The 13,996-nt window shown below is 33.4% G+C and overlaps 1 protein-coding gene across 1 annotated transcript; it reads left to right on the forward strand.

The window, feature by feature from the left end:
- Positions 1 to 31: 31 nt before the first annotated feature.
- On the forward strand, positions 32 to 12,828 carry LOC106462046. The gene is made up of 6 exons (XM_022389167.1): positions 32 to 215; positions 1,326 to 1,571; positions 3,011 to 3,084; positions 4,252 to 4,396; positions 9,591 to 9,710; positions 12,700 to 12,828. Exons 1-6 carry the CDS (start codon positions 120 to 122, stop codon positions 12,826 to 12,828), a joined length of 810 nt encoding a protein of 269 aa, XP_022244875.1. The 5' UTR covers positions 32 to 119.
- Positions 12,829 to 13,996: the final 1,168 nt, after the last annotated feature.

Consider the following 13,996-nt stretch of genomic DNA (forward strand, 5'->3'; position numbering starts at 1 on the left):
GCAGGAGGTTTATCAATGAATATATCTTGTCAGCACAGGTGGGATCTGGTCAGCAGGAAGTTTATCAATGTACATATCTTGTCAGTACAGGTGGGATCTGGTCAGCAGGAGGTTTATCAATGAACATATCTTGTCAGTACAGGTGGGAACTGGTCAGCAGGAGGTTTATCAATGAACATATCTTGTCAGTACAGGTGGGAACTGGTCAGCAGGAGGTTAGCTATTATTCATAATTTCATATCTGTTTTTAATAAGCAAATATCTTTTTTTTTTCAGCAAAGTAAAGTCTATTGTACTTAAAGTAAAAAACAAAATATAGAAACTGCTTCTCCAAATATGAAGGAGCAGTATGTTTAAAAAAATGCTACCACTCTTGATTGAATGATTTTGCTTCGGGTTATTTTTATTATTGTCTAAAATTAATTTTTATGTAAGTTGAAGGCTCTACAATATGTAGTTAAGAAAGTGAAATGAGATTTTTGTTTTCTTGTAAAATTAACATTTCTGTAGATTGATGGTTGTACATAGCAGTACAAGGCTGAAATTTTAAGTCATACTGATTATCTATTGTGGTATTTTCTGGCTAACATAATAGTGTAGTCAGGGCTTGGTAACTGGAGGTTCAAAAGATACTGGATGTGGAGTGTGTGTCTGTTTACTTCTCCAACAAACATGAACACAAGTGGATGGATGCAGAGTATTGTTTTGTATATAAACCTGGCTTAAATTGTAACTGTATATTTTAGTTTCAAAATCCAGATTCTCATTTGTTTAACAAATTTTGCTGAGATTTTTTTAACTTTTAGCAAATTGAATTTTTGTCAACACAGATTTTTCTTTATTCATTTCTTCTGTTCTCATTTAAGTTCTGTTGAGCTTTAATTTAACTTTGTACTAAACTTTGGGTTTGTCTACAGGGAGGTACACATTAGACTGGTGAGAGAAAAGGTTCACAAAGATTTCACTTCCTTTCTCTCTCTTTGCAGTCAAACACATGACAAACCCCTGTTTTATTTTATGTTAGCAAACTGTGATCGTGTTTTTGTAGTGTTATTAAACATTATTCTAGTACACCTTCCAATAAGTTGACTCTTCCTTACAAACTCAGTTAAGTTTTTTTCATTCATGAAAATCAAGTATATAAACCATACAAAAGCTACAAGTGGGAACCTCTGTTTTAACCATTTATTTTGGGAATGCCCTTGTTTCTGATAGAGAGTTAATGGTAATCAAATACTTAAATATCATGTTCAAAAGCATGCAGTAATGATAATAACTAAGACTAGTAAAATAAAAACATGTTCATGAAAACTTTATGATTTCAGCATATTGCTAAGCCATCAAGTCCAAGTTCGGCTCTGATTCGTGGGTGTTCAGCCATGGCAGTTGCATTTTTTGCACCTGAGTTAGCTTCATCTGGTGTGGACCAGCTTTGTATGCTCTTTAACTATCTCACCTCCCACATTAGTTCTTCTTCATCTCCCACCTTAGAATTTTATCTAGCTGTCGGTCTTGGTATGATAATTCAGAAACTGTGTTGTGAAGGTCATGCTGATGAAAATGGCACAGAGGTCAGTTTTTCTTGTTTATTTTTTACATGTAGTAGCATGAATTGGAATTTTGCTTTGATTAAAACAATTTACAGTGACATTAGGCTGAGACATTTATTTATTTGTTGCACTTGTAATATATTTTTATCTTTATTTTTATGAGTGATTGAACGTATTGAAAGAGTCTTAAATACCAAATAAGATGAAATGATACTTCAAAACATTTTCATTATTGATGATATTTATAGGACCTAAAGGTAGGTGGAGTATTGGTTCTCTCTTAACCTTCATATTATATAGCCAGAATACTGAACCTTTAAAGATCAATAGCAAAAAAACAATTAACTGCAATTATACATTCATTGGCATTTTAACTACATCAGAACGATTGTTCAACAGTTCATGAAGTATTTTCTTTGTAATGTGACATTTGTATAAATAAGCAAATTAAATAATGCCTACCTAGAAGATGGAAACATTTAAAGAGCTGTTACTAGAAAAATGGTTGACTTTTCTGGAATAATTTATAAAACATTTTTTTATCATATGAGACGTTTCACAGTTAAATTATTCTCTGTTTTTGTTCCAGCACTACCATAAAAAGAGTACCATTTTTCATTCATTCAATCCAACTCACTATGACTTTTATCTTTGTCTGCAATAGTATGAGCTGGCTTTTCTCTATTGAGTAGCTTCAATTTTTTGTATGAATACTTAAACTATAAATGTTTATCAGTAAAAGCAGGGACTGTAGTATTTTGAGATTCATATAATAACTTACAGTTCATTGTCTTCAAGAAACAAGCAGTTTGAAGTACATTTCTATAAGTAGGATGAAACTTCTTTGATAAAATTAATTTTGAGAGTAACCCTTTTTGTATTATTATTGTGTATCACAGAAATACTATTAGTTGTTCTAATGGGCAAATACGTTTTGTTTTAAAATGTTTGACTAACATATACAAAACATCATTAATGATACTTATATGTTAAAATAACATTTGTAGTATATATGGTTGTACAGAAAGCTACTAAAGCCCTCAAATATGCTGCAAGTTTTACATCCCAGAGAAATAAAAATATTCTGTTTATACCTTTTTTTGAGGACAAGATAAATACAAAATTTTTGAGTCTATTTATAAACACCTTTGGATATTTTATGTTTTACAGTCTTGAAAGTTGAACAAAGTATCATAAATACACAGGATTTATTAAGTATGATAAAGAGGCATGTGTATGCATGACTGGTGAATTACATGGTTACAGCCTTGGATTATGAAAAATTAAATTCCAAAACATCTTCTGTTTTTTTTAAATGTTAAGATAAATGTAGAAAGGACAAACATTTTATCCACTTTTACTGTCCCAGATAATGAATGAGAAAAATGTAGAAAGTCAAACATTTTATCCACTTTTACTGTCCAAGATGATGAATGTTTTATATATTTTTCTTATTTTAGATCACTAATCTAATTCTGAATAATATGAGAAGACTAGAGAGCTGCTGTTATGGTGAGGATGATTCAGACATGAGGTGAGACTTGAAACTTGTAGATATATGTTACATCTACTCTGTACCATATAACAGGATGATTCAGACATGATGTGAGACTTGCAACTTGTAGATATATGTTACATCTACTCTGTACCATATAACAGGATGATTCAGACATGATGTGAGACTTGCAACTTGTAGATATATGTTACATCTACTCTGTACCATATAACAGGATGATTCAGACATGATGTGAGACTTGCAACTTGTAGATATATGTTACATCTACTCTGTACCATATAACAAAATAAATATTCTGATATATATGCACACAGTGAAATATGATATAAACCAATATTTCATGTATCTTAAACTGTGTTTTTGTAAGGGAACATGGATTAATTGTCAGTTTCACACTGTTAAATATTTTTAACTGAGAAGTGTTTTCTAACAGAAATGAAATTACTACAGTTAATTTCTTTTAAATACTGTTCATTCCTATTTCCATGGTTTCTGAGGGGGGAAAACATTGTAATAATTTTTACAGTACATTGATTTTTTGTCCTTGACATTTTTGAAAGTTACATTAGGTTTTATATTGCAGTTTATTGTTGCACAGAATTAACTATTTAAGATTAGGAAGCCAGTTGGCTTTATACTGCAGTATATTGTGTAAAGGACCAGGCATGGCCTAATGATTAGTATAGCCACATTGTAAATCTGAGGGATAATGGTTTGCATTCTGTTACCTTAAAAACAAGTTCTATACTTTGGGGTCATGGGTGCTCCATAACAGTGAAGGTCTAATCCCAGTATTCAGTCATACAAGTAGTCAAAGAGTTGACAGTGGGGGCTGTTGACTATCAGACTTCTCTTTAGTTTATTGATTGAAATTTAGGGGGACTGTCTGCAGATAGCCTTTGTGCAGTTTTCTGAAAAACTTCTAAAAAACTGGCAACCAAACATTGTGTAAACACAAAAACTTTTTTTTTGAGAAACAGTTCACATTAGTTAGGTTGTTTAAAGTACAGATTCTTGTGCGACTTCTATTGCACAATCTGAAATTGCTCCATAGAACAAATCTTTCCAGATAATTTAGTCTTTTCAGGTGAGGAAGTCTCATTGCAATTGTGTTTTATTATAGTTTGTTGTGTAAAGAAAACTACTGAATATACATAATGTTTACACTCTGTCTGACTGTTTCAGAACAGGACCACTCCTTGGATTAGTTGCTGCTGTCTGTGGGTTGTCTAGAACCAAGAATTCTGAATGTCACAGTTTTGTTGATCATACCCGATCATGGCTGTATAAAAGACTTAAACAGGAAGATTCTACCACACTTACTTATGAGGTAATTAATTTAATAGAAACATAGTTTTGCTACACTCCTCCAGATGGCAGTGTGTGTTTGTTGGATATTATTGTCAATAGACTGCCATGACTGACATATTTATTCTTTTGCTAGTAATTAATGAAACATACAGTGTACATTTTACAGTAGAATGCTTAGTTTAACCCTACAGCTATGGGCTCAGTCAAATTGATTGAATTTGTAATCATGGGGTACTCAATACAGTTTCCATGCTATATTTTTATTTTTGTGTATCTTCACAAAATTTGGCAGACTTTTAGTAAACATTACAAGTTTATTGTACACAAAAAATCAGATATTTTAATTAAGTATTTTGACTAAAGATTTGTCTGTGAATATATTGAGTCTTTTTTTTTTTACAAGTCTGAGTGTAAAGTGATCTTCATGTTAAGAATAAAAATACTTTTCTTCATCTTTAATTTCATTTGCGGAATCTCTAAAACCTCCTAAATTCACTTCAAACGTTTTTCATTCGGTAAAACTATTTTATTTGTTACTTTCTCTACCCTAACTCTGTATAAGGTTGGTCAATTTGACTGACCTCATAACCACCAAAAAAAATTTAGATAAATTTAAATTACCCTCTTTTTCTTTTTAGAATGACTTGAAATTGTAACATGAAACCACATTTGTTTATTATAAATAGCTTTAAACTCACAACATACATCTGTTTATACTTGCATTTTATTGCCCTTTGAACTATGTCTAACTAATATTTGTGCCATATAAGTTGTACATCACTTGGTGAATATGCAGTTCATGTTATGCTGTCAAATTACATAATGCATGAGCTACTTGTGAGCTCATCACGTGAAAAATTGTTATTATTATTGTTCTTTATTTTACCTAATCTAACCTCAAAAGTTTACAATTTTTACATTTTAGTTACTTTTATAGTAATAAATATAGAAGACACATGAAAAACAAGAAAATAAAGTACTTTTTGGGTCTTTTTTTTGCTGTCAACCATTGTTGACATTAACCCTACTTTTTATACTAATTAGTATTGCACTAGATAATTTTTTACTTAATTAAATAATGCACTAACGAACACAGGTAGATAACATGCAAAAAACAGGCAATGTCCCATAATTATCTGGCTTTCTAACTATGCAGTTGATAAAAGGACTTTGTTTCCTTTTTTCTTCCACCTGTGAACTCTCAAGTTTGTGTAACTTCAACTTCTAATGTAAGTGAGGAATATCATCACACTAGTCATGTTTCAAACTTGGCTATTGGAGGTCCATTAAACATGGATGATGTGACGGGCATTGTGCATAGGGTAGTGGACTCCAATATGCAACTGAAAGTTTTGGTGCCCATACATTTGTCTGGCATTTTTTTCTCTACTTCTGAGTGGGAGCTTAAAGAGGATGACGACTTTTACCATTTGTTTCCTCCTCCTGGTTGTACCTTAGGAACCTCTCTTCCTATTGGAGAAAATTTTCAGGTTTCCTCACATTATTGGGACCTCAGGTATGTTCTGTTCTCTCTTTTTTTCCTGTCTCATATGACATTTCCTGTTCTCTCCTTCATATCCCCAATGAATTTTATGTTTACCCTTTTCTTCTGATTTTAGCATTTATGATATTTTCTTTTTAGACCAATTTTGTTCCTGTGTTAGTATGTGTCATTTTCCTCACTTTTATTATTCCTATATCATGGCATACAGTCTTTCTGACTTCCCCATTTTGGAATCACAAACTTTGGAGTCTCTTTGGGGTCAGTTTCACCCTCCTAATCCTTCTCTTTCTGCTTTATTATATTTCCTCTCTACACCTAATGTTGGAGGCATTCACAGAGCACTGGATGACTTTACTGACAGTCCCTGTTCCCTTCTCCTTTCCACTATGGCCTGTACTACTTCTTCATCCCTTTTTTGCTTACTTGGACTCTCTGTTTATGCATGGGGATACCCTTCTTTTTAGTGTGCAACTTCCTTCTTCCTTTTTATGAGATCTCCACCTCACCCATTTCTTCACATTTCAGTTTTTTATGGGTATTATGAACTTAATTCAACCATAGGTGGAAGCTGCCTGTCATCAATCCTCGTTAACTTCCTTAGTTTTCTGACTGTCTCAACACCCACACCTTGCTCCCATCTATAATCCTAGTCCCCCTTTTCCTGTTTTTCCTTTCCTTGTCCTTTGGCTTGTTGGGGACATCTTTGGACACAACTCTCTGTAGAGAGATAGTTACTTTTGTTCTCACTCATGGACTTTCCTGCCAATACTCCTCACCTCCTCCTTTCAGCCTACTCCCCCTTTACTTTGGATCTCTATCTTCAATGTCTATCCATGGTTTTACTCCCACTTCTTCGAAGCTCCCCAAAAGACCATAGAATAGCAGCTAGTTATCAGCCTTTTCTCCCTGAATCTCTTCATGGTCATCTCTCATTTTTGTATGTAAAATTTCATTTCCCTCAAGTGGGATCTTTTACTGGGACTGTGGATGACCAAGAATGATGTCTCAGATTTGTTCCTTTATATTCCTGTCACAGAGTTTTCCCGTTTTTTCTTTCAATTTGTTCATCACGATTGCATTTTCCAGTTCTATGCTCTTCCATTTGGAATTGCATCAGCCCCATATATCTTCACTGGCGTGGACAAGGCCTTTGCTTGCCATCTGTAAGGACTCGATCTGCGATTCCACTATTACATGGATGATTGGCTTCTCCCATCTCACTTGCAGGTGGAGTCCTCCCTTCACATCTCCACTCTTCTGTGAGAAGCTGCCAATTTGGGTTGACTTGTCAAGATTTCCAAATACTTTTTAACTCCCACCAAATATCTTATTCATTTGGGGGTGTTCTTCAACTCCTTTCTCAGTCAGGCCCAACTTTCTCTCATCCATCTGCAGGCTTTGGAGCTTTTAGTCACCAGGATGCCAACCTCTCTTATTCATTCTGTACAAGAGGTTCTATTATTTTTAAGGATCATGTCTTCACTGGAGCCACTTATTTCTCTGGGTTGTACTCATACATACCTCCTCATTAGCTAGGTGAATGCATTCTCCCTCATTTCTCTTTTTCACAGCATTGCTTCATGGACCTTGCCAAATGGCTTGTGTTGCCTTCCAGGGTACACTTATTTCCCAAAATTCTGCATCAAGCGAGGATTAATGAAAAGTTCTCCTACCATCTGCCCTGGCTCCATATATGCCCACTGTTGAGATGGAGTGTTCCTCAAGTCCACTGGAAGTATCCTTGTGTTACATTCTGATCTCTGTCTACTATCCTGGAAAAAACCAGCACCAGGGGGTGCTCTGCCTACTTCCCTGGCTCGTGCTTGCTGGCTTTTCAAAATAGGTTTACGTGGTCACCCATTTCACTGTCTCCAGTAAAAGACATTTCCAGTAAGTGACCAATGGGCATCCGGAGACCCTTACCACTTACCAGTTCCTAGCTGCTGGTACGGTGGACCATGGAGAACCCTCATTGATTGGGACCATATAGCCGTGGGCTGAACAAACGGTACCAATCAGTGGTAAGTGGGGCAGTGGTGGCACTGGCAGTGTAGCACAGGTACCCCTCATATACTTATACTCATAAAATTCCAGCATCCTCCATCCTCCCACTGCCCAGATGCCAGTTCTCAGGTTTTGGATCAGCACAGAACCAGGCCATTCAAGTTCTCACACATGTGGTTGGTAGGGGTCCTCCTCTTACTGTGGGCTAGATGAAACATTCCCAATGTTGGCAGGGTTTTGAACAGAGTTGACCCACCATGTTTACATTTCCCCTTCCTACTGTTTCCTGGATGTCAGGTGGCCTGGTGATGGGTGTTTATCTGCATGCATGTGCATTTTCTGGGTTGTCAAAACAAAAGTTACTTCTCCCTTCTGCTTCCTGGTAATGAGATGAAGATGGTTGGGGCCCTCCTCCTACCATGGACTGGAAGACATATTTGATGCCACCTGATTTTCAAATGTAATTAACCCACTGACTACCTGCAATCATCTCCTGTTCAGTTGAGTTGAGCACTTTCAAATAAATCATGCCCTTCTCCTGCAGCAGGTGATTATTCTTTTCAATCAATGCACGTTCTAACATTATACAATCTGTGATATGTATTCTGTGCACTCCTCCCACAGCTGGTGTTTATCCAAGAGACTGATGGTAGATATGCACTAATACTTCCTGTGCCCATCTCCCTCAGCCGGTGTCAGTTCAGTAATTCTGAAGGTAGAATTGAGGTGTGCACTAGATATAGTCTGAATAAACCCCGAGCATGCTACATGTATTGGTTCTCCAATCTCGTGTGCAGGTACGTAGACGGCCATGTTCTTATTCCATTTCATACCTGTGATACATTGGGCTTTTTTGCCTCTTTTTCTCTTCCAATCTGGTCAAAGAGTGTACTGCAGAAGAGATGAGATGTGGTCTCCCATGAGTGTGCCCTTATGGAACACCTGTCATTGGGTGTCACACTTCATGAGTTTCCTTCGTGCACTTCCTGAAGGGAGCTCATCTACATGACATTTACATGGGGGTTATAGCTTTCTGTGTGAAGAGGTGTGTTTCGTCTAGGAAGTTAACATTTTCTTTACCTGAAAATGTATTTCCAATAGATACTTACCTGTATACACAATTCCCACCCTTCCTTCTCACTTCTGGTGCAAATTAGTTTCCTTGCCTCTTCAAATAATGATCACGAGTGCAAAAGCATAAAGGGAGTTAGTGTGCTAGGAGGTTGTGTCACCCTCCTGTTGGAATAATGCTCTTACTTATCTCTCATCAAATATATTTAGAAAATGATTTGTAGCATTAAGAAATAATTAAATGCTACCTAAAATATGGTCCAGTCATAAAGGAAGATATGGAAATGCTCTTCTTGTTGTGTAAAAATCAAAATCACATTGTTAGTTAGAGTATTCTATATATTTTCTGGGCCTGGCCTGATGGTTAGGGAGCTTGTTTCACATTCTGAGGGTCACAAGTTTGAATTCTTGTTTCCAACTATGCTCATCCCATCTAGGCCAGCCACTTACAAGATTACCAGCCAGCCCCAAATTAGTTGGGATTAAGGTCATTATGGAGAACAAGAAGAACTATATTGTATATTGTCTGGAAGTTACATTTTTTACTAGGAATGAAAACACTGACCTTTCTGTATGTTCACATATTTTTTGTATATTCATTTTCACTGATCTAAATGTGAATTATATTTTTCAGGTGCTGTGTTTAAGCGTTTCCTGGGTGTTTATGGCTTCTGGTGCAGCTAATCTTGTTTCATTATCTGATGTAGAAGAATTATTTAGGTGGTTTGAAGAAAAGAGGCAGGAAGCTCCTCAGGTCAGCTTTGTTAGGTTGAAACATGGCTGTCTTATTTTTCAAAATTCAAGTACTGCACTGTTTTAACAGAGTTTATATCATTTTGTGTTGTAAACTAAAAAGTTGATTTTTATTTCACGGTTTGAAGATAATTTAATTTATGGTTATTTTCTGCCATTATAAACATAAAGTCATGTATTATATGTTTTTCACATTTTTATAAAAATTTTTATTGTGAAAGCATAAGTATGAACTTAAGTTATTGCATGATAAAACTATCAGCCATTTTATTTTTTAACTGGAACAAGAGATTTAAGATCACAAATTATCTGGTTTTAGAATGTATAACAAAAGCAGGTATCTTCATTTTGTGAATTTGAACTAATCTGTTATTGTGATTATGGGATTTTTTCTTAGGATACAACACTTGTAGCTCTCCAGGAAGAAAGTTGAAATGGTATTGAACAAAATAGCACTAAGTTAACTTTGTAACTGTAATACAAGTTTAGTTTATAGATTTTAACCAATCACTGCTTCTCAACCTCGGATGTAATAGTGTGATGTAATTGCCTATGTCTCAACTTTGAGAAGTTATAAGCTAGTGAACTAAACACATAATGAAAGCTCTTCTCAACTGTATGAGCCAATATGGCTTCCATTTCAGGGAAAAGTTGTGAAGAAATTAGAACAAAGTGATGAAAGCTTAGCTAGAAAAGATTTTTGTGAACAACTTTCTGTACAATTTCAGTCCTGATTGTTTTTCAAAGCTCACTTTATCATTTTTTTATTTCTTTTGAATTGTGATGTTGAAGTATGATAAAAAATGAAATGTTTATCAGGGAACAAGATAAGGTAGGCTTAGTTAAGTCATTTTGCTCTCAACTGTGTCAACATGTAATAACATTAAAATGTATATAGAACTATATTAAAATCTACAAGAAATATGAACAATTTCAATTTTTTTTCCAAGTATGTCACAATGAAATCTTTTTGAATTTTCCATGCTGTAAATTCATACAGGTATTACATATAAAAAAATAATATTTTATTTTCAAGAACTACATAATTTGTAGAAAGTTCCTATGACATTCCTAATCACTTCATCTAGTAAGTTTTTTGGGAAATTCAAAGAACGAACCAGACAACAGGTGCATTGAAATGATGCACTTGGGTGTTTAAGAGTTTAATATGAAAAGTGTTTTCAAGTAGAATGAATAATTTTCCATAATCAGTAAGTAACAATATAAACTTTTGTATTTAAAAAATGGCTCCAAAAAGTAGAAAAGTTTATATCCTTCTATTTTTTATACAAAAAAATTAGGTGAAATCCTTAAGTGAATGAAAACAAATTCTACAGTAGCTATGCTTTCAGAAATACCTGCCCATACTAGGCTACTGTTTTTTTTGTGTATGTATATATAAATGTATTAAAAATTATATTTTTTAAAGAAAGCAGTTAAATATAAAATTTTTTATCCATGAAAACTTTTGTTAAGAAAGTATGCAAATTTTAATTCTATACAGAAGTATATTTGATTAAAATTATTGAAAATATTTGGAAAACTTGTGGAAATAAATAAAACATTCTGTACAAATTATCTTTTTGTTAAATTATCACACAATATGTATTTTACATGTGGGGTGATTACTATTAGGACTCAAATAAGTGAAATAGCTCTGTTCTCATTTATAATTCTGTGTACAAGCTATATAATATTAATATATAAGAATTATTAAGTGTTTAAAGGTTCATTTGCTAGCCAGAAATTCAAAAATAGTTCTAAAAATTTGAAAGTTCCTCAGGCAGCATTCAAGTGCTGTCATTTGACAATGTTAGAATATTTACCACTGATTAAATGTTACTCGCATAGAAAATTCAGTCTTTTGATTTGTATAATATATATTTCTTAAATAAAAGTTGTTGTATTAAAAAACAAAACCATCAGACACATTATATGGAGCAGTTCCTTCAGTGAATTGGAGCAGATAGGTACATTTAGTAGCTGCTTGTTTCAATAAAATGTCCAGTGAGAGAAGTGTTATAGTAGAGTAAGTATGAAAATAATATACACACCAACACTAAAAACTTATTATCATGTTTAATTAATCAACAATGTTATATTAAAAAGACGATGACTATGAACTTGCTTGAAATGTTGAATGTTAAATAAGTATTTGTTTTCCATAAGTCAGCTGCAGTTACTTTTATTGGCCACAATAGGTACTATTGCAATGTAAGCTTACTGTATATAGCATGTGAGTATCGCACATAACGTCAAACACATGTATGTAAACAATGTGCTCTTTTTTTATTCAAAATATAAAAACATCATTACTGTCCTGTGTAACATATTTTAAAACTACGAGTGAATATATTATTTGAATTATATGGATTACCTGTAAAATAATTGGGTTTTTGATCAAATATAAAGTAGTAGTTATGGTGATGTCATTAGTAAATTATGCAAAATTAATACTTTCAAAGGTTTGGACCTTTGTTTGGTAATGTATTCTGAACTTTTGAAAGTTAATATCTACCCTTCGTCATAGCCCTAATTATTAGCAATAAAGAACATTATTAAAACGAAGAAAGTGAAGGTAATAAAATTCACCACAGCAAGAAAGAGAAAGTGGTAAATGCTAATGTCATGTGAAAAATCCACAAGACACAAGTATGAGTGGTAAGTATACTGTGAAGAGAAGTCATGATAAACCTGTATAATGCATACAAGACTGTCATTGTGCTGTATAAAGTTAATTTAAAATCCACAAGACAAACATGACTTGTAGTTTACTATAGAAATAATTTGTTAAAAAAACACAATATATATAAATTGAATGTAAAGTCCACAAGACAGGCTACTACAGAAAGAGTTCATAAATTTACTAAGGCACACAATTCTCTCAGTTTGCTCTAGAAAGTTGGATTTCTTGTAGAGAAGTTAATGATATAATAAAGTATTTAAACATCCAAAATGTTAAATAAACAGTTCTTGTTTCTACTGGGTAGTGTGGAGGAACAGCAGTATCAATAGGCTTTCTTGTGGATACCCTACAAAGACTTGGACACAATGATGCACCAAATCTGAGGGAAACCCTGCTGAAGCTTTGGTTACGAATCCTGACATCAGAGGTTTGATATTTGTTTTTTGATAAATAGAATAACATTCAATATTGTTAAGTATTAGAATTTCAAATAGCCTGAAATTGAGTTAACTGATAAATTTAAGTTTAGTAGTTAAATTGTACTTTGGATTTAGTAGTTAAATTAAAGCCGATATATATCCAGTTTATGATATTTGCCAACAAGATTGACACACAAAGTTTTCTTTTTTTATATACAAATATGTTTTAATACACACACAATAATACAACTTACAATAATGGTTATTACAAATAGTTATTACAAACTATGATTTATATACAAAAGTTTTACAAACTTACAAGCAATATAAAATCTTCTTTCTAGTCTGCGACTTCCTTGATGTCTTATCGAGGGTTCACGATGAGCGAGTTAATTTCGAGTTGACGTAGGTACAATTCACTTCAATTCACTTAATAGGGAGCTAGCTAACTCTTTATTCTTCGCCGATTCTTTTCCACCGATGAAGTTAGGTAATGTTTTCGTAAAAGTACTAATGTCCAATGGGAATCCACTGAAGTTAAATGGTTTGTAATGTTCGAAAGTTATAAATGTTCCTGGTCAAATATCTTAAGTCTTTCGTTAATAAGCATTATAACAATAACAGTTATAGCTTTCGAGGTTTATATTTATAAGCGTGTGTAAAGTTTCTCGAAAATTCAGATTACGTAACAATAAAAAGCTACACTAGCGTTTACGTGCACACACTCAACTTTAAAGAATAGGTGGGAGTTTCGCAATACATATTTAACTGTATAAGCTATGTACATTTCTAAATATCAATTTAATTTAAACAAACATCGATATTAAAATATATATAGAATAATAAATCCGTCACATGTGTTAGTAAACCTCTACCAACTTATTTATGAAAAACAGCATGTTTTATTAGGACTATAAAAATATAGAATCACATTTCAACCTTACTATAAGTTGATTTAGATATTAGTAATATAAATTTTCACAGTATATTGCAATCAGATGAAACATGTCTATCAGTAAGATTTAAAAATCATAATAAAAAACCAAAGTATTAATGTAATTTAACTGAGCAAGTACAGATATATGGATGTGCATACATATACATGTATATAGGAAAAAAAGAGCTTGTTTGTTTGTAATTAAGTTAGTAACAATTAAGTAACGATGGGCTATCTGTGCTCTG

This window comes from Limulus polyphemus, unplaced genomic scaffold (genome assembly GCF_000517525.1).
Source record: "Limulus polyphemus unplaced genomic scaffold, Limulus_polyphemus-2.1.2 Scaffold1081, whole genome shotgun sequence".
NCBI lineage: Eukaryota > Metazoa > Arthropoda > Merostomata > Xiphosura > Limulidae > Limulus > Limulus polyphemus.